Here is a 26,013-nt window from a genome sequence, read left to right as displayed (position 1 = left end):
TCAGAGGATATTCCTGGTACAGGTACAAACAGAAATGTATACACAGAACACACACACACAGTCAGATGTCAACATTAAAGAAGCATTAAATGACTCCAAGTAAAGACGTTTGTTTGAGTGAGTTGAGCACGCCATCCCCCCTCTCTGGAAATCAACATCACCAACAGTAACAGACGTTCCACCATTGATACTAACAGACATAACAGGACTGGAGAGCAGAGATGTAGTACCTGTACGTTGGCAAAGTCCACACGGTTGAGGTCGCTCAGCATCTGGTTGATCTGGGAGGTGTTCTGCAGCACGGCGCGGGCCGCCTGGGCCAAGTGGTTCAGGGAGGTGTACCTACGCAGAGTCTGGGCAAACGCACTCACCACCGCCACCTACAGGACACACAGGAGAGACTGTTAACTTTACCAGAGAACAGCTTGGTTTGAAAGGCTTTAAGGCTTCAGCGGTATCAACTCTTCAGGACGGCGAGTATGAGTGTGTTCAGGGAAGTTACTAACTATTGTTTGCTCTGGCTCCGTGACTGCTTGTGGCACTTAAACTTGTGGTGTATAGTTGTTTTATTTACTTCAGACGAATGTACTTATTGTAAGTCACTCTGCATATGAACTTCATATACATAAATAAATACAATTTAAATGTAAAATGTTCTCCTACCTTGGTGCGGACAATCTCCTGGGGGAAGTTGCTCATGGCTGTGGTCAGCCAGCCCTCCAGACTCTTGGCGAAGTTGCGGATGGCCTGAGTGAGAGTGCCTGCAGATCAGAACAGAGTGGATCAACAGAAGGCCCCATACAGTACAAGGTGTTTGGAGTTGTAACTGTGGTGATGAAGTATAGCCATCACAAGTACACAATGAGTATACAAAGAATAGGAAATGAAGGAACGTATTATAGGATACAGTTAGGGATCAGCAGGAATTAATTATAATAATAATAATTTATTAATAAGGACAAATCAAGTGAGTAGTAGTGTTGAACTGACTGGGGACTAATTATTATTATAATTAAAAATAATAATAATAATAATAATAATGATTTATTAATCAGGACAAATCAAGTTGTGTGAGTAGTAGTGTTGAACTGACTGGGGACGGGGCGCAGCACATCAGGGATGAGGATCTCCACCAGGGCCTGGTACAGGATGTGGTCACAGCTCCTCATCCACATCTTGATTGGCTCGTACTTGCACAGGGCCACCAGCGTCTCCCTGGGGATAACTCCCTCCATGTCCTCATCACTGCACACGCACGCACACACACACACACACACACACACACACACACACAGGTCAGCGCCATGTTTTGGACCAAAATACCTAAGCAAAGGTCATGACACCAAATCACATTTATTTACAAGTTGACCATTTACACTACTTTCAGGTTTCTCCTCTCTCTCATTTCACCAGCAGCTGAATCCTGCGTGACTCTGACCTGTTGGGGATGGTGGTGCCGTCACTAGATGGCGCTGTTGAATACCAGAAGGTCTGCCACAGCTTCTCAATGTACTGGAACTGGAGGTTCATCACCACGTCCAGAGTAGCCTGCGGGAGAGGAGGAGGGAGACAGAGGGGGAGGAGGAGGAGGAGGAGGACAAAACACACAGAGCTGAGCCATAGCAACCAGACACACAACAAAGTTTTCTACAGCCCCCACAACTGAACTCAGTCCTCCTGGTTAGAGAATGAGACTGCTAAATGCCCCCCTGCCCCCACCCTCCCCCCTGCCCCCCCACCCCCACCCTCCCCCACAGCCATTGATCGCAAGGCAGATCTGAGAATAGAACGTTGGATTGATATCAGGATTTTATTTCACATCAACAAACATCATTAAAATGTTTTTCTCCAGTTATTTTAATTAGCAGGATTGGTCATATTGCCACAATGACCTTCCTCTAATACTGGCAAGCTTAACTCCGTTCACGTGACTTCCTTATTCCTGTGAGTGTGTTTGAGCCTCTCTCTTAGAAAGCAAAGCACGTTACACACTCAAACCAGCACCGGACTGGACTAACCTAACTGGACTAACCTAACTGGACTAACCTAACGTGACACATTATCTTACTCACTTCACAGGGTTTAGTACGTAGTTTTAGTACATAATATAGACAGTGAAGCGTCAGCTCTCCACCACAGGGAAGTGAAACTCCAGTGTGTGCGCACTCTCTCTCTCTCTCTGCCTCCCTCTCTCTCTCTTCCCCTCTCTCTCTCTCTGCCTCCCTCTCTCTCTCTTCCCCTCTCTCTCTCTCTCTCTGCCTCCCTCTCCCTCTCTCTCTTCCCCTCCCTCTCTCTCTCTCTCTCTCTCTCTCTTCCCCTCTCTCTCTGCCTCTCTCTCTCTCTCTCTCTGTGCCCAGAGATTCTCCTTTTGGCAGGACATGCACCCTGGATCCAGTTACAGAGCAGTATAGACTTTCCTTCAATCACATGATATGTTTTTGCTTCCTCTCCAAGTATCGCCATGGCAACCTTGTTTACCGTTGCCCCTGGCAACAGCTTAAGCACCAAACTCCAAAACAAAAAGGAGAATTCCCCTGCCCCTACAAACAAGCGTTTTACCTCCCCAGTTTCGCCACACAGGAAATACTGCATGACTTAAAAGAAAATCTAGTGAACAGAGAGAGGAGGTGGCTGTGGTTCTTTGGAGTTGCCACACACACAGAGAGAAAGAGAGAGAGAGAGAGAGACACACGTGCACACACACACACACACACGGTTCTGACTGTGATTTATTCTCCTCAACGAAGGACTTTTTATTAGTCACTTAATCATTAAACTCACTGCAACAGGCTTTAAAGGGGGGGGACTGACAGCAGGATATTTGGACATATTACTTTGACATTAATAAATGCAGTCATGAAAGCCAATGAAACAGGTGACTAATGCACTGCATGTTTACGTGACTCTTCAAACAGAGCAACTCTACAGCTGTAATGACCAAGTCAACTCACTGATATACACCTTCAATAAATGCTGGATGACGAATAACTTGTTCTAATCCTCTTCCTTCCATTAAAAAAAAAAAGAGAAAAAAAAATCTATACGCCTGTGTCGTAGACTCCAATTACCGTCAATAAAAGCCTGTGTGTATATAAGTTAACAGATCACTGTTTGCTCACAAAGGCAACGCATAAACATTAAAAACCACACAAAACAGTGTGAGCTGTGTGAGTGACAGAAATGCGCTGGGCGGACAAAGGCGGTGAGCACCATGTGCCCGTCCGCAGACAAGACGACACAAAGGCCCACAGGGGAGGCTGCCACAAAGACACCAAGATGTCCACCCAGCGCGCTGAAAGGTTAATTGGCATGTCTTGAAAGCCTGCGCCGAGATGAAAGGCGGCTGGAACAAAAGGAGCACGGTGTGGCTGGACAGGGGGAGGGCATGGATAATATGATAAACCCACTGCTCTGCTGCTCTAATGAAGCTTGTTCAGAGCCCCCCCCCCCCCTCTCTATCTCTCTCTTTCACACGCTTGGAAAGCCCCACTGAAAATTAACACTCAATATTTATCCCCCCCAACCCACCCCGGCTCTTCATCGCCACCGCTGCCGTTTTTCATCCAGGGAGAGTTATTCTGTTCAGGGCACATTCATCTGTAACTAAGGACGTAGTCAAGCACCCAACTACTGAAATGTCACAGTCATTTCCCTCATAGATCATCTCGTCACCTTCCGGAGCCTTCCACCAGGACAGGACACCTGTTGAGGCTTGCTGGCTCTCCCCCCGCAGGCCTCGTGCACGGCGTTGGCAGTTATGCGGCCCTGTGACCTGGTGTACATACCTCGCAGTGATCCCTGTAGAGGTTCTGCAGCTTCTTGACGTCGTTCATGTTGATGCGCTCCGGGAGGGGCATGGTGCCCAGGTTGGGGATGGGGAACGGGGGCAGGGCGTGGGACACGTCTGGAGAAAAACAAACCACATCTTCACAGTCACACACCGTGGTCATCACACACACACAACACACACACAACACCACCACCACCACCACCACCACACTGACCTTAGGCACTGTTCAAATACGTTCTTTATACATCCTCCCTTCCCTTCCTTGATCTAATCAAAGCGCTAACATGATTGGGTCGGTCACAGCAAGCTTTCCACTGCATTGCTTTCACCAGTCAGATCCTATCAGATCAGTGATTTCTTCAATAGAAGGGAGGACGGAAGGATGCATTTTAAGGGTGTGTCAAACAGGGCCCTACTCTTTGTGAGCTCGGGAGCCATGTAAGATGCTTGGATGTCATTAATCATAATGGTTTGACCCTCTGTGCTTCAGCGCTACTGACTACTACTCTATGGCATTGATTAATGTGCCTTCATGGTAGGGATTCTGGTCCGACCATGTAGCCCCACAGCACTGTTTCTTTAGTCCAGTGCCTGATGATGCCGAGGCTGGCTGTGGTTGTGGCATGCAGAGCTCCTTACCGATGTACTGCTGGTGGTGCTGGCTCTGGGCTGCCACCGACTGCTCCGGGGTGCTGGCTGAGTTCTGGGAGCCTCCAGACAGGCTGTCCCCCATGCCGTCCACCTTCTGCAGGGGCTTGAACCTGCGGAGAGGGGAGAGGGCAGCACAGCTATGTTGGGTGGGGCTGGGAAGAACTAGAGGATGACTGGGGGAGGAGGAGGGAAGCACAACCAGGCAGTGGAGGGAGGGAGGGAGGGAGGGAGGGAGGGAGGGAGGGAGAGAGAAGAGGGTGGAGATAGGTAGATAGAGGCAGGTGTGAGAGATTACAGATTGACCAGGATTCACCCCCCAAAGAAGGAAAGAGGGGCACTGTGCCACCTCGTCGACTTGGCTCCACCACTACGTAAACATTTCAAATGATTTAGTAACGATGCAGTAACTATCTGAATCGCCAAACATTGTTGTTGAAAGCGAAAGAAAAAGCGTTATTATGTTTCTCAGTTCATTCAGAATTTTAGCTGTATTTTTTTATTTATTTTTTTACACATTTCGACACGAATAAACACAAGTTTTAATAATGCAATCAGGCACCACGTTGTTCAAAAATCCTATTTTGAAAAATCCTACATCATCATCATGTCCCCGCACTGACGAGGGAACGAGTTTCACTGGCAGCAGGAAAAGCCGAGCGCTTCAAAGTAATTTAGGAGCAAGGATCATTTAATCAAATGTAGAAAATGATCAAAGGGAAAAATGGATCAAAGCTTTGGCTGACCGTTTGGCCTGATGAGAGAGAGATAGAGCCAGAGAGGGGGGGGGGGTGGAAGAGAGAGAGAGAGAGAGAGAGAGAGAGAAGGAAGTGAAAGTGCTTACCTCTGCTTCTGGTGTACAGGCTGCTGCCTCATGGCCATGTACTGGGAGTCCTCCTGCAGTCTGTTGAGCGGAGAGTCTGGCTTCAGTCGGATGCCATAGTAGTGGTACTTAGAGTTGCCCCTGGAAAACACAGATTGGGAGAACAAGTCAAGTAGAGAGATTTGCCTATCAGTTTAATCATCATCATCTTCCACCTCCTTCTCCCCAATCATTATCTTCCTAATCCTAATCATCATCATCATCATCTTCCACCTCCTTCTCCCCAATCATTATCTTCCTAATCCTAATCATCATCATCATCTTCCACCTCCTTCTCCCCAATCATTATCTTCCTAATCCTAATCATCATCATCATCATCATCCTCCCTCATCATATTTGTTATCTTCATCATCTCTGTTATCATCATCACCACCACCATCACCATCACCATACCTGGTGCCGAGGCGGCGAGTCCTGAGGCCCATGAAGACGGAGCGGATGAGTTTGCCGAAGGAGGCGGCGTTGACCGGGTCCAGCTTCTGCTCCTGGCAGTGGCGCAGGTAGTGGTTGTAGAGGGAGCTCCTGGGCAGGCTCACCCCCTCAGCCGTCTCATAGTTGTCCAGCAGCCACTGCAACTAAAAACACACACACACACAGAAGCAGTCAGTCACACATGATGGAGCCACTCTGCACTCTGACTACCACGGTCTATCCACCCAGCCCACTCTCTGAGAGAGAGAGAGAGAGAGAGAGAGAGAGAGAGGGGGGGGGGGGGAGGGAGGGAGAGGGAGAGAGGGAGAGGGAGAGAGAGAGAGAGAGAGAGAGAGGGGGGGGGGAGGGAGAGGGAGAGAGGGAGTGAGTGGGGGGGCAGTACCTCCCATTATCACATCAAACGAAAAGGGGGCACACACACACACACACACTTTATCCAACCACCTGTTTAGTGAGGTTAAACATGGGATAGAGAGTTCAGATAGCTGATAGCTGTATCTTGGAGTGGCTGAGTGGATTTGGTTTGGGAATTGCTGATTGCCGATAAGCCAGAGTATACTAATGGCTCTACTTGGCCCCTATTCTCTATCCACTATGAAGGGGACATGGTCATCTGCCTGTCCATCTGTCCGTCTGTCTGCCCACCTGTCTGTCTGTCTGTCTGTCTGTCTGTCTGTCTGTCTGTGGGGCTGCAGAGTGGTGGGAGGGTAAGAGACACATGATTGTTGGCTCAAACATAAACACAAGCTTTGGCCATCCTGAATATTCATCTTAAACTGTCGGGTTGGGCAGACAGAGAGACAGGCAAAGTGTGGGCTAGAGCACTTGAGGACAATATTACGGCTGTCGTATACAGAGGGATAATATGGAGATTGTAAGGAGGTTGGAGAAGGTTAAGAGCTGGGATGGAGAAGAACCCCCTGACCCCAGTCAAATTACTAGTCTGAATGGCAGCTGTGATGGTTCATAAAGTAGAGTCAAGTAGTATTGAATCTCATTTCCATGTCATTCTGTTGTAATAGAGAGATACTTGTCACGCAGGAAGAGGATCACATTATACAACATATAATTGACACCGACAGTGAGTGTGTGTTTGCATGTATGTGTGTGTGTGTGTGTACTGAACACACAATGAAACGAGGTGAGCACCTTCGCTCAACTCTTGATGGAGCCAAAAAGGAAAAATGTGTACAAATGCAACAGGTTTAGTACATGCAGATTTTCACACACACAACACCACCAACGCAAAGCCCGACAAGTCACCCAATCAACAAGTAGTAGAGAGCAACAAGTGACTTGCAAATGTAAATCCTTTTTGATTGGGTGAGATGAGATTTGGGAGAGGCAGCCCTGGTCTGACAGTGAGGTGATTGGTGATTATGGGCACGGCACGGAGGAGCTAGCAGGAGTCAGTGTGTTCACTCCAGCAGGGAGAGAACACACTGACAAGTGGTAGGGTGCAGCCAAGGAGACAAAAGCAGGCTTTCTTTTCCTTTTTTTTTTTCTTTTTTCTCTCTCTCTCTCTCTCTCTCTAGTCCTTTTCAAAGAAAGTTCCTGGTTGACTTACATGGCTGTTGAGCAGGCTGCTTTTGTGAGTTGCAATCCCTTCAGACTTTTGGAGGTTTTCAATCGCCATTTCAAGCTAAAGAAAAAAAAAAAAAAAAAAAAGGACCATGCAAAAATGAAAAAAAAAATGTGGGGGGGAGAGAGAGCGAGAGAGCGAGAGAGAGCAAGAGAGCGAGAGAGAGATAGAGAGAGAGAGAGAGAGAGATAGAGAGAGAGAGAGGAAGAGTGGGGAGGGGGGGTAGACAGAAAAAAACAAAAAACACAAAACAGAAAGGAAATAAGACGGTTAGCTGCTGCCGGTTCTCTGCATTTCCATTAAACTCAGTCAGTGTTGCGGCCAAATTCATTATTGGCTGACAAAAGCATGCAAATAGGGCGACTCATAGGGTTAAGCTGCGGACTGAAGGCCCTCCTTGTCTGACACTCTAATGTATGCAAATGTGCTCCACAAACAGGGCCACAGGTCACACCACGCTCAATGACAATGGGTTGACGATTTCCACCTTTCCCCACGACATTTAGCACACAATGCAATCCAGAGTAGGTATTATAGAAGTAGCAGTGGTCACTTTTACCAGCCTGTACACAAGGACTTGACTTAGACCCCCCCCCCCCTCTCCTCCCCTCCCACCACCACCAAAAACATCCTACAAAAGCAATATATTTCCACATCGTGCCATCTCTTCTTTCCATTCGTTATCCCAAAGGAACCATTTAAATTAATTGACCAGATCATTGAGGTGTTTTTTCTCTTGTGGACGAGAGAAAATAGACAGACAGACTTAAACTAGCGGGTAGAGCGAATGACAAAACCAGGGGCTTGCTTTTAAGCTGAAGGGGAATAACTAAAAGAGAGAGAGAAAAAAAAGAAGAAAGAAAGACACCCACAGAAAGATGTGTGGTGGTGTAGTGGCCAAACTTGAGAACGAAAAAAAAAAGAAGAAAAAAAAAGAAGGAGAAGCAGGCATGGTTCCAAGCCTTAAGAAGGCTCCCCGAGGGCTCTTGGCCAAATGGTAATGAGCCCCAGGGGTTGCTTTGTTTTCGCGGGGCGCTCAAGTGCCTGTGAAAAACTCTAAAACAAGGCAGCGCTGAATTATTTAAGCCAGCGTCCTGGTTCCCCCTGCTCTGTCTCTGTCTCTGTCCCTGTCCCGCTCTTGCTCCTGACGCGGTAGCCACGGAGGAGGCCCACACTCAGGTTGCTCTGTCTGTCTGAGCGCCAGGCCAGGGTTGTCAGCAGAGGCACAGGCAGCCGTGATGACAGCAACACCATCAAGCGTGCGTCATGGCAGTGGCAAAGGATTAAATGTGCTACGCAGGGCAATTTGTTTGTGAGTGTAACTAATGACTTATGCACACTTCATAGCAAGATAGTCATCATTCAAAGACACAGCTTAAAAAAGCGGTTTACGAATAACAATATATATATATATATTTTTAAAACCCCACCATAAATCTCCTTTTTATTTTATTTTGGGTAATTCAATAGCCTACGCCAAATATGGCGTTTGTTGCGAGGTCTTTGGGAGACCTACTTCTCTTGTCACGGTTCTGTGGCGTCTCTCAGACCCACAGTCGTACCTCAATCGTTCCACTATCACCCGAAACAGACTTAAAAAGCTCCTATTCTCTTCCTCATCCCCCCGGAGCCAAAAGCCCAGACATGGAACCAGACAGGCCGCGCCACGGTGCTCACCATGGCCGAGGAGGAGCGGGACGAGTGGGAGGCGTGATGTCGGCTGCCCTCCATTCCCCCGCCGTGGATCAGGTAGGCGCTCCCGCCCGAGATGATCTGACTGCCGCCCACGTCCATGGCGATGCCCACCATGCCATGTGAGGGAACGCCGCTGGCTGAGGAGACCACCGTGGTCACCTGACCACCCCCGGTCTGAGAGTCAAAGTAGGCCCCTCCGCTGCCCTGACCGTACAACTGGGCTTCGGGGTTGTAGGAATAGGCTGTCCGGCTGGGGAGGGAGGATGAAAGGTACTGTGAATGCTCAGATCGAAGCAGAGAGAGTGGGAACAGTCATTACTGATTATATCACTTAGCCAACGTTTTTCCGAGTCTGTCACACCTACACAATCTCACAGTATGTTCAATTAGCTTTAATGCTGTTGTAATGAGTAGCACTTTAAAAACAGCTGGAAAAGAGCGAGATTGATTTAAAAGCGCAAGATGTTAGCTTGAAAGCTTCGCAGGTTTTTTTTTTTTTTTTTTTTTTTTCAGTCACTTATTGTCATGATTATTTACACGATGTTCTGAATCAGAGCTGGAGTCTGTGTCCTGTTAGAACACATCCCTTTGATTAGACATCAGTTTATACTTGAGGATGTGTTAATTTCTTTTTAGCTGGTAGGTAGTGCTGCTTACATGGTTCCATTGGTGTAAACAGCTTCTCCACCTTCTCCTACGTATTGGACCTGGGACGGGTAGACGTGCTGAACCTGCTGGACCTAGATACACACAGAGAAACACATGACAATCAAACATCAGTGCTCTGAATCAGAGCGTGGGAAAGCATCAAAACATTGGACATTCTCTATGCTTGTTGTGGATTAACAGCAGGGGAGGCTGGTGGAGGTAGAAACCGGAGGACGGGCTCATCGTAATGCATGGAACGAGGAACGGTATCAAACGTGTGCATTGCAAGGAGCCTGTCCTCTGAATCCTACCTCCACCAGCCTCCCCTGATTAAAGGGTACTTAATAGGTAAAACATATCCTCCTTAGCCAATCATATCTTCCGTCATCTTAACTCATGGTTGACAAGAGGTGGCGGTGGGACCACATAGTGACGAGAAGGAAAGCCCCCCGCTAAGAACTAACGCTGGCGAATCTCACTGAGATCTATCACAAGACAACCCCCAAGGGCATATGACACAAAAGGAGAACGTCCTTAGCTCTGAATTGATGTGTGTGATATTAACGGGAGTGGAGCCATGCTGTGAGAGAGAGAGAGAGCGCGAGAGTGTGTGTGTGTGTGTGTGTGTGTGTGTGTGGATGGTTGGACTGGCTGGTGGGGATTGGAGGGGATTGGAGGGGGGAGGTGTGCACAGTGTGTACCTGCTGAGGGACCTGTTGCACCCTGGGAACTGAGAGCTGCTGTACCTGTGCTCCCTTCTGGGCCGAGCCTGTGGCCTGAACCAGCACCCTCTGTAGGGGGAGGAGACGCACCATGAGTGTACGCACACGTACACACACACACACACACACACACACACACACACACACACACACACACACACACACACACACACACACACACACACACACACACACACACACACACACACACACACACACACCTCATCACAAACCTAAGAAAACCACCTGTGATCACCAGAGCACCAGGCAATCACCAGAGAAACAGGGTGTTGTGCAAGGAGCATGCCATTTGCCATGCATTTTTTGTGCGAGGGTCTGTTACATAATAATAACGTTTTATTTTTTTTGTCGACTTTAGGACGAATGTAAAGTGAGCGCTCTTGGGAAAGATGATGCTACGCTGTTCTGCATTATTTCAGCTTCCAAGCCTTTCATTTTTGGCTTTTGGTAATTAGCTACAGCCGACCGTGGTGTTTGTTTGGGGACGCTTCTGTTTCTGTGGCGGTTGCGGACGGCCACTCCTGGTCTTCCTCCTCAGGAGAGTGTTAATGGAGTTTTGTGTTCATGACAACCAAAATAAATAAAACCTTTCATTTTTCTCCACGAGTCTGAGATATGTCAAAAGTAGACAGCGCTGTGGTATTATTATTAGTTCAGTGCTGGCTTTTCTCAAGCATACTCAGCTGTCAAGGCAAATATGATGCTTTAGTAAATGTACCCAAAAATATGAACATGAGGAAACAGCATAGTTATTATGTATTCTCACAGAAATGGACATTTTCCAAAACCTTGACTAGTGGGCCAATGGCAATGCAAGGCTGGGGGGAGGCTGGAGGGGACATTCTGTAGAGAATCAGATCCTAACCACAGATATGACAACACAATAAAATGCTTGGTTCATGTTAACTTGGGCCACTAGTCTTCTCATGCTTGTTATGATTCATAACAGTGGTTATTTGTAATGATTAAATCTCCTTTGAAGGGTTGCCCTCTGAGGTGTATACACTTGAGCCTGATTGATTAAATCAACAGATGTTTGAAAATTCCCTTTTAAACATCCTGCTTTGCTCACGTGAGGAGATGGCTTTGTGTGTGTGGTAGTACTGGTTTGTGTGTGTGTGTGTGTGTGTGGTAGTACTGGTTTGTGTGTGTGTGTGTGTGTGGTAGTACTGGTTTGTGTGTGTGTGTGTGGTAGTGCTGGTTTGTGTTTGTGTGTGTGTGCGTGTGCGTGTGTGTACCTGTTGAGAGGCCGGGACAGGCTGCACCACAGGCGCCTGGGCGGATGTGGACGTACGCAGCGCCACACTGGACGACGAGTCGGACCCTCCCTCTGAGCTCTGCATCCTGGGACTCTGCGGCGGAGGAGAGGAGGAGGAGGTATAAATGCAAGGACATCCATGACATGAGAGAAGACACACAACCCTGCCAGGCAGGACCGGGTAACAGCATCCTCTCACAGCGCCAGCCCTGCACATGGGCTCCGGCTGCCATGCCAAGCCATGCCTCTTAGATGAGCCAGCCAGGGCTTTCATATTGCTGCCCTGCAGGAACCCCAGCCCTGCCAAGTCAAGCTGAGTCAAACTCAGACTTCTGGAGACCTCTCACCTCTGGCCTTTTTAATCAGTGGATTATCAACAACACACATTCACACCCAGCAGCATAACAGTCTTCACAGCTAGTGCCAGTCCAGCTGGTAGGAGAGAAGCAGGGGTAAACGTTTGTGGATGTAAACGGTAACGGAATATTATCAGTGACCGTGTGCCGTTCCCGAAACTCTAAACTCATTGTAGAACTACAATGTGCACAGTGAGTTAAAAAGGGGAGAGGAGGAGAAACTAGAAAAACATGACACAAAGGCTTTCTCTTTTCAGAGAGAAAGAGAGGGAGAGTAGTGGAGAGGGAGGGATTGGAGAAGAATGGAACTGCAAGGGGGAGAGGAAAAAAAATATATAACTTCCCCGGCAGCCCCTCCAAAAAAAAAAAAAAAAAGAAAGAAAAAAAAAGAAAAAAAGGTTGAAAATGGCAGTGGGGCTCCAACCCCCGCCAGGGCCCTGATGATATCCAGCGTTTGTTTCAAATGAGAGTCGTTCTCTGGGGGCTCCAATAATCCAGCTGATATGAGGAAATTCCACAATGCTTTGTAAACGTTTGTCGGTTGCTATGGTGAGGGATCCATGACGACCACCCCTAACTCTCCCCCCCCCCTGCTCCCTCCTTTCTCTTTTCTTTTTTAAGCTCATGCACAGGAACTTTCGAGTGTGGCCGCAGAAGGAGGAGGGGAAGAAAGGAGATGTGGGGAGGGAGGGAGAGGTTGATGGGGGAGGGGGAGGGGTGGGGTGGTGGTGGTGGTGGTGGTGGTGGTGGTGGTGAAGGAGGAAGAGGGGGCGGGGATGGGGGGTCTTGCGTTATTAGGTAGCACATCTCTGGAGATAAGAGCTAAACAAATTAGTCCTAATCAGTCAGCAGACTAGCTGCTCCCATTACTAATTCATCCTCACCGACCATGAGGAAACCATACATACAGTTGCAGCTCTACAAGGCCTATCATTCTCCTACATCACAATACATGAGTCTTTATCACATCAACTGTAATCAAAGCTCATATGTAAACAGTAATTGCCTGCGAGTGCGCTGGCAGTTGCTGTCTTTCTTCTCGACCAGATTGCCTTGAAAGCACTAGAGTTAAAAGTCACCATCAGCAGGCTGCTTTTTTCCACCTGACAATACTGTGAATGAGGTTGGGTTATTCATTAGAGGACAGGATTATGGCTGAGCAACAGGTGCTGCTGAGCTCCAGTCAAACGCTCCCAGCTTTTACGTGTTCGACAAGCGGCTGGTACAAATCTGCTTTGCGCTCACCTCTGACCGTGTTTCTGTCAGTTCTCACTTCTGTGGTGAATGTAAGACTTTTCGTGATCAATAATATATAATAATATAATATAATATGCCATTTAGCTGACGCTTTTATCCAAAGTGATTTACATTGCAGTGAGTGCATACATTTCAGTATATATGGTCCCAGCAGGAATCAAACCCACAACCTAAGCGTTGTTAGCGCCGTGCTCTACCAACTGAGCCACATGAATGAATAGCATATTCATTAGCACAAAGACAACTTATTGTGACAGACAATGCTGTAAGCTAGGCCTGCCTAATCAAGCTCAATTCTCAGACATTATTATTGTTGCGAAATACTTTTTTTTTTGCATAACAATGAACAACTACAAACATCCACAGAACTGGGCGTGCCCAGTGACATTTCCAAGCGAGGGTAATTTGGCAGAAACACAGCCTAGATGACTAATAGCCTCAATGATGTTGAAATTCTTCAATTACTCCTTTAGGCTGACGTGTCAATCGCCATATCACTCATATAGGGATTAGGGTGACCCTTTGATGCCAATATAATGCTATATATATATATATGTATAGAGAAGACACGTCTGAATCTCAAACCTCCCTTAACAGCAGTGAAGAGGAAATTCAGCAACTGTTCAAAGATAATGTAACTTGACGTATTCTTTCTGTAATTGCTAAAACCAACCCGTTCGGACCTGTAGCCTTCATCAGAGTTGTAACAGTGTTAACAGTCACCAGCAGCCCCCTCTGGTCCCTCTCCTGTGTATTTGTCAAGGAGGGGGCAAAATTAGCACCTTTCTGCAAGGGTCTTCCCCGAGGTAGGACACTCCCTTTTATTGGTAGACCTGTACTCTGGTACTTTTCACCACTCCTTGAGCGATATCAAAACAAAGGCTTACTAGAGTTTATATTTTTCCGAATGAAGTCAGCTTAGCTCAAAAAACATCTTAAATGCTCTGCTTGTGCTCAGATCCTTCAAAAAGCAAGGAGGAATTTGTCCATGGAGTGTCAGTTGAGTTATAAATACACTTGTAACAATCCCTGCAGTTATCTTTGGACTTCTTTCCTTAGCGAGGGTTATTATTCACTGAAGGAGGGAGGGAGAGAGGCCTGAGGGGGTTTCTTTACACTGGTAAAAAGGCGCGGGGGAAGGAGGGGGTGGGGCTCATAAACCTGTGCAGTTGTCCTTTAAGTTTTCATGCATAAAAGCTCAATTAAGTGTGAGCTTTAGGAAGGGCGGTGAAGTGCGCCAAGGCGTTGGACTGGAGGACAGAGAGAGACCGTGCCGGCTGAGAGAAGGCTTACTCCACCGCCACGGTCAGCCTGAGCTGAGCTGAGCCCCCAGTGAAGGTTAAAAGCCACACAAATTCCCCACCAGCTGCTATGAACGCCACAAAGGCAGAACCCAGCAGGAGCCCCGGCAAACCACTGCAGAACCCTACTGTGAATGGGCAGCACTTGAGAACAGAGCCTTTCTCCTTACAACCCAGAGACAGACACACAGACACAGACACAGACACACACAGACACACAGACACACACACACACACACACACACACACACACACACAAACAAATGAGCAATTTAGACAATTGCACTGAACGGACAGATTTCCTCCTGTTAAAGAGTCACCTTTGAACTTTTACCATTTCAAACCTCTTTAAATCTAACGGGCAGTAAAAACCTGCTATACCTGCTATTGGGTATGAAAACCTGGACAAGATCTGAACATCTGTCACTGACAAATCTAACTCAAACAGCGCTCAATCAGAGAAAAACACATACAGATGTTCAATTAAAAACAGGAGCCCACAGTCTTGGCTCTTGTTTGCACTGGCCCACATTGTTTGCAGAGCAACAACGGTTGCTAGTGGCAACACCGTCCACTCCCGTTTCCAGGAGCCTGTTGCTAAGCAACCAACAGAATACTTCCCAAACCAAACAATGCCATCCCCCAACTGATCCGTCTATCTCACACTAAGCAGAAACTTACAACAATAAATACGTAAGCTATTAATTTCAGACACCAGGGGGAAGAAACAGAGGGCAGACTCATTCCTGTGCCATGGAGAGGAAAGATTATATAAAAATGTTAAAACTCCATGCTGGTTTCAATGTGATTGAAGAGGGCAGAATGTAAGGTTCTATTTTCCTCTGCACTCAAGTGGTCAAACGAACAAGGACTGTTTCAAGTAATCAGAAAAGCAGCAACTGATCCCCCCCAAGCTTGCCTTACACCTTCTCCAAAAACAACAATTTACTTTGAAAACTTAGCACAAATTACTTTCCCAACTTCATAATCCACGCAGGAAATAAACAGTCAGTCAAAGAGGCTAGTGGTGAGAGTGCTTTTACATTTACAACACATCGGAACTTGAAACAACCAGGCAATAAAACAGAGACACTTGTTGCCATTAAAGTGCAGTCTATGGGGGGACATTTGTGCACCACTGATTTTACTGCCAACTAGCCCTGTGTACTTTGCTATAGCTGACGATATCCTGCCCCAACCCCCACCATCACAGCATTTATACAACACTGATAAATGTACTTCAACAGAGAAGCAATAGGCTTCTGATAACATGCATCTCTACTCTGAAAAGAGTTCAATCAATGTAATCTTTACTCTGTAATCAAGCCAATAGCCATCCTCCTACGGTATGAAACCCAGGTTGGATTCTATTTTTTAATTCCATAAAAAAAGCCATAACCGTAGCACACGAGCGCACACACTCTCACAAAAAGCGAATTAAGATATGATAAGAGATTTCCACAACGGAGCCTGCTCTTCAAGCCTGTCTCATTAATTCATGCCTAATCCAATCAAAGCAGCTCTTGGGCTCTGCAGATGGCAGGGCTGGAGGGAGAGGAGGGGACCTGGCCAGCTAACAGAGGAGCCATCCAGGGGCCGATAAAACCAGCCACTGATCCCGGCTTCCCCTCACCCCTCTCCCTGATCCCTACCTCTGGTCACCACTACAGCCCACCCTGTCCACGTCGCCATGGCCATCCGTCACCATGTGGAGCGCAGGCCTGACAGCGAGCCTGGAGAATTATCAAACGGTTGCCATGGAGACTGTGTGTTCACCCATACACCTCTCCCCAACCCCCCACCTCTGTAACCCTTTCCAGATTTTCACCTCCCGGTACATCCCCATTTAACCACCCTGAGCATACAGTAACACTCTGTATAAACCAGCTTCAATTAGGACATGTCAACCTGGTAAACAGAGCGGTGGCGTTGTAACTGTCCTGAAGGTAATCTCTTGCATGTGGGTGTCTCTCCCTCCTAATGGTCTATTATCTCCTGTTTTTCCAGCGGGGGTGATGACAGAGTGGAGGGAACATCAGTCTTTGTTGTCATGCCACCTTGTTGCCCATAGAGACGGAGGAAAACCTGTTTGTGAAACACAATGAAACCGTTCCCACGTGGCTGGTAGCATGGAGTTGATTTTGTTGTTTTCTTTGCGGCTATGTATACAAAAACTAGGTAAGAAAATGGTCCCGTATGGAGGGTTATTGGCTTGGACAAAGCAAGCTTCACCATCACTGTTTGACACTCAATGCACAGACTTAATCATCAAGATAATATCCACTAAATACCTGTCTACTGGTAGCTACATTGTACATTGGTAATTTTCTTCTAATTGCATAGTAATGGAGTTGAGTGGTTTGAGTAACTTATTACACTAAGTGGAGTAAGGACCGTGTAATAACACATATTCCACTTGTGTAATAACACATACCCTATAGGCCTACCGCTCAATTCCATATACCATGCCATTACTAATGTAAGAACATGTTTTTACTAGAGTTTTTACAGAGTCACAACACAGATAGGCTACAGGGGCAAGTGTTAACACCAAATATCTGTCTAGATTCCAGAATCTCCCAGAGACACCGGGCATTTGTGGGCAGAAGACAAAACCGCAACCGAAGACATTCCCTTTAACAATTCACTTATAATGCACTCGTTGGAACAAAGAACTATTTGTAGCTTCGCATTGGACGTTTGATAATACAAAACGTCTCACAAATTCTGTAGACAGAGCCGAGCCAGTTCACCCCCTACCCAAAACTGTGTTGGTTGCAGATGGTAAGAGGATGCGGCTTGTTGCATTACGACTGGCACCCTGAAGCCTTCCTTTCAGAACAGCCCTGTTGCCATGTCTGAGTGTCAGGGGCGGTTGAGGAAGCCGGTTGGAATGGCAACTAAAAAGATCCACACACAGAAAGATGCAAGCCCATGATACCGGGGGACAAAAGCCTCCTAGAGCTATTGTGTCATGCTAAATATTCTCCACATTACGCGTGCTTTCTACTGAAAAAAAACTATTCCTGGGATTTCTTAACTATACTGGCTGAGCAGCTTTCCCTTTGATGATCCAAAGAAAAACATGACCTTTTGCATGGCATCATCATAGACGGATCACGTTTAATCAAAACAATCCATGACTAAGAACATGGAGTGGCTAAGGACTCATGGGCTTTGGCTTAAGTCCGGACTCCAAGATACTCATTTCCCTGAACTACAAAAGAAGGAACAGCCTCACTCGGCACCATACTCCTTACGAAAAGTGCTCCATGTTTCATGGTATGCATGATCAGGCTAATTTAAAGGAAATGAATCAACACTGTGTACACCTGCGTCGGCCGCAAGCGTTCCTAGGGCCACACATCACAGGCATATCTAAATATAAACCTACATTAGTTTATCATTTATTATATTTTTCCTTTCAAAAAACGAGGTCCTTGGCGTTTTCTGCTTGAGTGGATAAAAGGCTTCCTGAGACCAGTCACACACAAAAGCTTATTTTAGATCTGTTTTCAGGTGCGTGCCGAACATGAGGATCCTCTTCGCACCCTTTTCTAAAGAGGCAGATACTTCAGGGATGACCTCAGAAGCTGGCAGAAATAGTGTGATCATCACCCATTAACCCAAGATGGGTCCTTGGGTCCAAGAAGGTTTTCATCTCACGAGAGGAATCTCCATTTTCTTGGCAAGAGTTTCATTCCAAACAGACATGACACACAGCAATTCATCATACGCTTTCACAAGCTCTACAGTAAACAAACCATTGAGTCACTGTTAAATGGTTTCACATTGACCGGATAAATGGCGTCTTTCTCATGCAATGGATAGTGTGTTCACCTCATTTCATCCGACGGAAGAAGATGATTGGGACTCAACCACTCCTTATTATCCTTACAACACATTATCATAAGTAACATTATCTCCATGACAGTAAAGTGGACAAATCATATCCCAGTTATTTACCAGCTGTAACAGCCTGCTACAAAGGGTGTGTCACTGGTGTAAGAGTCGGCGTCAGCATGTGGGCGTCAAATCTGGAGCCAGTTCAAATGTGATTGTTAAGATCAGGTTAGAAGACAGCCGCAAGCTAGTAGGACGCTCTCGGGAGAGAGAATCAACATGTCCAAGAATACAGAATACCACTGTTCCTGCCTGTTTTATAGCCTCATAGACCCTATCTTACAACTGTTAAGTCTTATATGGTCACAGTTACCAGATGGATAGATACTGGATCGTTTTGTATCTGACATGCCCTTGGTTCACTTAGCAAATGTCAATAACTATCGGTCAGTCACTGCAGAACACAGGATACACTTCTTTTTCAAGACAACAAAATCTATGAAAATCTCCTCCTCAGTCGAGCAGTCCAGCTACAAAACCATGCTGACAGGTTGTCAGGATAAATGACATGCTAGTTTTGCAACTATGGTGTTAAAAGTTAGAGGGAAAATGGTGGAGTCTAGCTGTGATATCAAAGAAGGTAAAGACCTTTCGGAGATCATGTCTTCTAGCCATGATTCCTTCTGTAGTCAATAGGTTTGGATGCATCATAGAGAAGATGTGGGAGAGGATCACAAGGACAATTTAACGAGTGCTTCCAGCCCTGAGCCCCAGAGTGTCTCCACCTGCAAAGCTTCCGAGCCTCCTCTGCCACTGTTTCTTGTCAAATCCTCTCATTAAAGAGGTTCTGAAGTGTAGCCCTGCAGACAGACACAGTCTGCAAGGAAACTGTGTACAGCCCGATCTGAGCAAATCTCAATGAGGGAGTCACAGGACATAGGCTACATGCATTCATTATTTCATCAAAAGTTCATATTATACTTGTTTAATTATTTTTTTTATATGAGAACTGAAAAACTTTTTTTTTTAAGAGATCTCCATGCAGTAACCTTAAAAACTCCAATAGAAAAGAACCAGAGAAAAAGAAGGGAGAAAGTGGGGGAGGTCTACTGTCCCTGACTGAATGGGTGAAAGGGGGAGGGGGGGTACTGTTATTGTGATGCAAATGTCAGAGCCCTGTCTGCTGTTTGTGGCAGGAAATTTAATTAGCAGTTGTGTAGCTACGATACAAACCAGGTGGAATGTAAAGAATGCCCCTGGTGAGAGAGAGAGAGAGAGAGAGAGAGAGAGAGAGAGAGAGAGAGAAAGAGAAAGAGAGAGAGAGAGAAAGAGAAAGAGAGAGAGAGAGAAAGAGAGAGAGAGAGAAAGAGAGAGAGAAAGACAAGCTGTGAAAAACATTTCATTTCACAACATGTTTTAACCTGTTGCTAGTCAGAGTCGCACGGCCAATCATGGGTAACATTTTTTTTAACATGGTGAGGTTGTTACTGAGTATCCTGGAGACAACAGCCAACTCTGTGATTTCCAAACCTCTCTACCTGTTTGAAGACTCAACAATGCAAGAGAACACCTAGTCCCAGGCACAGGTGGACAGTTTCACTGAAAACTGTAAAACAACAGACGAGACACTATCTTTCCTAGCGACATTAATACCTTGGGTGTGAGCAAAACACTTCACAAATAAAAATGTATCACACCACCATTGTAAAATTGTCATGTCCTTGTGTAGTAAACAGCACACATTAACAACTCCCCAAAGGCATTCCCCTTTCAGTGTCTCTGCTCTGCTCAATGAATTCATGACATCTCTGTCACTGGAGTTTTGGCGTAACCTATTAAAACAGAGTTAATGTCAGAGAATCAAACGCACAGACACCAGACGGTTCAGTGAGCTCATAATGGACAGTACTCACTTTTAAATTATCTTGCACCCAGACATAACAACTGTAAAAAACACACACACACACACACACACACACACACACACACACACACACTGTGCAGCTCACGCCAACTATGTGCTTTTAAAACAAGATATGCTACTGGCCTATAATAAAGGTCATAAATTGGGTAGCGAGTGTGATTTGCAATTGCCTCTCTCAAACGATCTGACTTTGTGCAATTCCCCTGTACGGAAAGGGCAGCTATTGGCTGGGTATTGGACTGAGAGTGTCTCCTTGGGGCTGTGGGCCTCATCCAGATGGGCTAAATACAGCATGCACACATGAACACACACACACACACACACACACACACACACACAAATACATACAAATACATACACACACACACACACAAATACATACACAAACACACGGTGGACATGTGACCAAAAGCTGTGTGTCGGGTCAAGCCCCTCCCAAGGGACCACTGCAGCTGTCCATTTGAGAGCCACACTGTACCAGAGATGAGTCCATTAAAAACTCAACATGGTATAGGGTTACTGTGGACACTGCTAAAACAATCACAAAAGCAACACCAGAGTGGGTGCTTAGGAGGGGTCCATGGGAGGAGCAGACGGGCCTAAACCTGGAGCGCAGGCGGCGGTGAATCACAGGTCATTGTGGCATCCATCGCTGGGAGTCACCGAGCCATGACTGTGATCAGAGGCTGCAGGCTGTGTCAATACTGGAGCAACTGGTTCACTGCCCTTCGATATACATGAGTGTATATGGCTGTGCACGTGTTTGTGTGTGTGTGTGCGTGTGTTGCAAATGAGAACAAAGGCTGATTACAGGCAGGCAAACTAAAAGAAAAGATGTGGATGATAATTACCCAGACTACTGCATGAACGCTTTCACCTCCACCCAGGTAATGTCCCCAGAAACAATTAAAACCTAAACCGACTGCTTATGGCAGAATAGGCTTAAAAATAGTTTCTGACAGCTGCTTTCCATGTTTGCGTCTCCTCCTTTGAGCACCTATTCCTCCGGACCTGCCTCTGCAAGCCAAAACTATGCACGCCCGCCACGTTCAAGGAGATAAAAATAACCTGATTAAAAACACTGACTTTTAAAAGAATAACACGTTACCCCCTGGCCCACCCCATCTCCTTTCTTTCCATTACTGTGGGTGTATTTGTATATCGAGTTGCCATGTAAACATAACAGCAGCATGCTCAGAATTTGGGTGCATGGAGTTTCAGGGACATTTCTTTATTTTCTTTGTAGCTAGTGGGTGTGTGTGACCAATCAAAGCTAGATTCCTCCAGAGGTACTCTGTCAAAACAAGCGGAGTAAGCCATTGAATTTGGATTTAATCCTTACTCAAAAATCATAGTGTGTTAGTCAAATTAGGATTGAATTGTAAGGGAAAACTTTGTTTTTAAGGAAACTTTCTGGTCTCCCTAGTCTATATGACTCAGTAGAGCAGAGGCAAAAGACCCATTAACAGATGGCACTGAAATTCCCACTTCATTCCGATAACCGTAGTGCAGTGCTGACTAACAAAAGGACACAAAATGCACAGGCCATTTCACATAAAAGGAAACAGGTATTGGGCTCCATCAATAATGCATCTCAACATGAATCATTCAGTTCTCTGCCTTGGAGGATGAATCCTATGTGGAAGTGCACCTGTGAACGTGTAGGTTATTTCATGACCAGAAACCAGATATTGGCGTTCATTAAAAGAGTGAATTTTCATGCCACAAAGATTCTTAACAACTGTTACTAGTCGCTATACAAACAGGTCTCGCAGAGGAGCGCCTGACAGCTGTCTGGAAAAAAAGAGATAGTTCATTAGATCTGTCTCAGAGGGGACAAGACAAATTACAACAAAAACAACAATCTCTTTTGAAGAGTATCCCTATCACAGCCCTTATGGGTTTCCCTGTCCCTACTAGATAGCATAAATTGTCAAAGAAAACACTAAACAAAAACATTAAACAAGAAAGGAAAGCAACACAGCTGAGGGAGCAGGCATCTTCAGAGTAGTCATTGCATCAGCCATTCTCATGCTTATTCTCCTCATTATCACCATGGCTTTCACTGATATGGGCACTCAGCTCTAAAGAGAAATCAATAGCACAGCAAACCATAGGAGAACTAGTCCAACACCCGGACGATGGGTCACTATCATGAATGGAGCTCATTAACAGGCACTCTGCAGTGGCACTGTTGAACAGGTGTAACATCACTGTGGTGATTAACTGTATCTAAATAAAGCTGTTAGTCCCTTTATTTTAATAATCTGAGGCACAATTAGAAATCCACATTCATCTGACTGACCAAATCACCATTACAGACCATGAGTACAGTAGCACCTCATATGTGGCTTAAACGCAGCATTGTAACAGCACTTCTTAGGATGGAAGGAAAACAAACTGGAACAGAACCATACAGGAGGAATAATTATCATAGCACCACCTAGCTGTAAGATATTTTATTATTTTATTTGGTAAAGTGTAGAATTTGGGGAAATATTAACACTTGAGATTATCATGCTGTGCAGTACTGTATTGCCTTGGACTGAAGGGCTTGACAAGGGCGGTTTTCCAAAACTGCTATAACAACTCTCATCCATGGCCACAAAATCTCTCCATCCTGCCCACCCATCTAAACGAGACTGACACCCTAATTATCCATATTCCCAACAAGGTAGCTTTCAAACTTTGCAAACTTGGCATACGTACCAAATCAACAGCAAACGTACTAGATTACATTTGCGAGCCACACTTCGAGATCAGCGCGCGCCACTGTTTGACGTTTGAAAAGTTTCTTCTTGCGACCGAAGAATGACTCCGCCAGCAGCAGATTCACCGTGGTATTTAACATCACTCGACAGGCGTACTCGCTGAAAGCTGTCAGTGTCATATTATGTAGTGAGATAAATCAACGTTAGCAGGTTGAGAGGTGTTAGCTAGCTAGTGAAGTGTTATCCAAATGGTATTAACGAGCCTACAAGAATCAAAGCAATAGACTCTACTAAGTGCCCGTTTTTTGGTTGAATGACTGCGGAGCTTGGCGGAGTTGCTCCAACCAGTTCGACAACGACGTTTCATCTGCCCTGACATGTGTCACAGACAGCTATGTAGCTAGCTAGCGTTAAGCTAACTTAGCTGGAATGATAAGTCTATGGCTGTAACCTGTTAGCTACGTTAGCTTGAAAACAAAAAAGTGAAGTGACGGATAGCACAACAAAAAATTGGTCACTTCCACAGTTCAGTTTCTTTACTTTCGAAGTCAGTTGAAGAGAGTAAACTAGCATTAGCTATACTATAGCTAAATAGCATAGAGTATCCATTTTAACCAGTCATCTAGCTATGCCCCTGCCCTGAAAAATATAAGGAAATACTAGACATGGAACCAAATCGCTAGCAATGCCCACGTCTTCTTGCCAGGTAACTAATCCATCCAACTCAACGACTGATAGTAAGGTTAGCAAGCTAACGAAAACGTTAGCCAGCAACAAGAATCTTGGTATGGACGCGACGAAGGGAAATAGGGTGTGAAGAGTAGAGATTGGTATGCATTCCATTCCACAGTACTTTTGTGCCAAAATAGAGTAATTTTACGTCTCAACTCTGTAAAGATATAGTCACCTTTGCCTTGTGTTAAGTTCTGCCCTGGCTGTGCTCTCTTTCCCCTCTCTCACTTGTTCGCTGACTTCCAGTTGCTGCTGCTGCTGCTGTTGCTGAGTGTTGCGCCCGTTGGTAAGTAACTGTCTCCACGGCTACAGTCACTATGGCGCGCGGGGGTCTCGAGGCAACTGTTGCTACCCTCTACTGCATACGTCAGTGACAAAGAAAATTACGAGGGAGGGAGTTCAGTATAAACTCCGCCCACTGTGCCAATCCGAATTATAACCACCAGGGAGCGCTCCTACTGTATTCATTGTCCATGACCAGCTAAACAATGCTACAGTGAACATGTTGTCCCCCATGAATGATGGAAGTTCCGAAATGGCTCAAACGGGGCAGGAGATATGCTTGTTCAAAGTTTGGTGGGGGACAAAACGTCTAATTAATTAAATATATTGGGTGCAGTTTATAGGTCCTTATGAAAAACGTGTTGATCATGAGGGCCTGCAAATATGTACCAAATTTCCTATAGCTGAAACGGGACATGAGATATGCTTGTTCAAAGTTTGGAATTGTTGTTTATAGTTATAGTTATAGTTTACTATAGCACCCCCCTTAGGCCAATCAGTGTAATTCTGTAAATGCCAAATCTCTATGGCAAGACGAATCATTCACACAAGTTTCGTAAAAAAAAATGTCCCAGTGGTGTCTGAGATGTGTGATATATGAACATACGAACGGACGGAGACAGATCCACTGCCAATTTTGCATTTATGGCAAAACAGAGAAGCGCACAAATCCATACATCCATACATTTGAGTGCTTGTCAAACAACCCTCACCCTAACTCCAACCCTAAACCTAGCTCTAACTCTAACTCCAACAATAACTCTTAACCCTATCTCCGGCCCTAACACTAGCTCCAAACCTAACCCGAACTCTAACCCTAGCTCCAACCCTAACCCTAGCTCCAACCCTAACCCTAGCTCCAAATCTAACCCTTGCTCTAACTCCAACCCTGCTGTATCCCTAAATCCATCCCTAACCCTAAATCCAACCCTAACCCTAAATCCAACCCTAACCCTAGTTCCAATTTCTGGCCATTGCCCATTTATAAATCCGGCCCTGCCAAATAAATACATCTCTTGTGAAAGAGATGTTTGTGAGATAGGCATGTTATTCAAATCACATGTTACTTTGCATAAACGTAAATAATAATATTAGAAAGAACAAGGTAACCCATGGGAAGATTTGTTTAGAAAAAGATCCCAACCACATGATGGCAGCACATGCTCACAGATGCTCATTTATACTCTCACTTTGTTTCAGTCTAGTGACTTCTGACAAATGGTTATTTTCAACCACTTAGTCTATTTCATGTAGACACATTTCTCAAAAGTTTGGAGAAGTTTGCTTTTGGGCATTTAGCATGACATGTTCACATTTGGCCGAGTAACCTGTTTAGAGAAAGCTTTATTATGTTTCAATAAATACTTGTGGTGATGGAAGAAAAATAGTAACAATTATTTTTGCACTGACAGTGTAATTTATAATTATTTAAAATTATTCTAATTTATAGTGTACATGTCCCACAACCATTTCACAGCCTCTAGCCTCATTGCCACTTAGTCTCACACAGCCTACAAGATGTATTGTTCTGCTGCTCTTTTTTGTAAATTTGTAAATGTGTTATTGCTATTTTGTAATATTTTGTAATATTTTGCTATTTTGTAAATTTCTTGTCAATATTTGCTATTTGTTGTCCATGCACCAACCTCACCAAGTCAATTTCCTGTATGTGCAAATATACTTGGCCAAATAAAAATAATTCTGATTCTGATTCTGATTCTGATTCTGATTCTGATTCTGATTCTGAACTGGGTTCTCTACTGAAAGCCAAGACCCCTTTACGTGGAATTGGTTCTTGGTCTTCACACCATGCGATGTTTGCTAATCAAAAATCGAAAGTTTTGCATTGACTTAATCTATGGTTTTACTATAATCCCAGGCGCTAAACACACCAAACTCTTGTTATTGTTGTTATAATTTCATTATG

At 45.5% G+C, this 26,013-nt stretch overlaps 1 protein-coding gene across 1 annotated transcript in view; it reads right to left on the bottom strand.

Moving 5' to 3' along the window:
* The window catches only part of rfx2 (regulatory factor X, 2 (influences HLA class II expression)), a 28,212-nt gene extending 4,117 nt beyond the window's left edge, over positions 1-24,095 (bottom strand). Inside the window, exons 1-14 of the mRNA XM_083671822.1 lie at positions 23,980-24,095; positions 11,661-11,774; positions 10,381-10,470; positions 9,689-9,771; positions 9,014-9,281; positions 7,322-7,396; positions 5,716-5,897; positions 5,283-5,402; positions 4,430-4,551; positions 3,786-3,904; positions 1,439-1,548; positions 1,094-1,245; positions 664-761; positions 231-380 (exon numbers count right to left, since the gene is read on the bottom strand). Of these exons, the coding sequence (XP_083527948.1) occupies positions 231-380; positions 664-761; positions 1,094-1,245; positions 1,439-1,548; positions 3,786-3,904; positions 4,430-4,551; positions 5,283-5,402; positions 5,716-5,897; positions 7,322-7,396; positions 9,014-9,281; positions 9,689-9,771; positions 10,381-10,470; positions 11,661-11,765 (1,674 nt within the window). The 5' untranslated portion in view covers positions 11,766-11,774; positions 23,980-24,095. The remainder of the gene's footprint in view (positions 1-230; positions 381-663; positions 762-1,093; positions 1,246-1,438; positions 1,549-3,785; positions 3,905-4,429; positions 4,552-5,282; positions 5,403-5,715; positions 5,898-7,321; positions 7,397-9,013; positions 9,282-9,688; positions 9,772-10,380; positions 10,471-11,660; positions 11,775-23,979) is intronic.
* Between the last annotated feature and the right edge of the window lie 1,918 nt (positions 24,096-26,013).

The sequence above is a fragment of the Argentina silus genome (assembly GCF_951799395.1).
Source record: "Argentina silus genome assembly, chromosome: 6".
Lineage (NCBI taxonomy): Eukaryota > Metazoa > Chordata > Actinopteri > Argentiniformes > Argentinidae > Argentina > Argentina silus.
The sequence above is the reverse complement of the archived record's forward strand: the minus strand, read 5'-3'. Positions and strand labels throughout refer to the sequence as shown.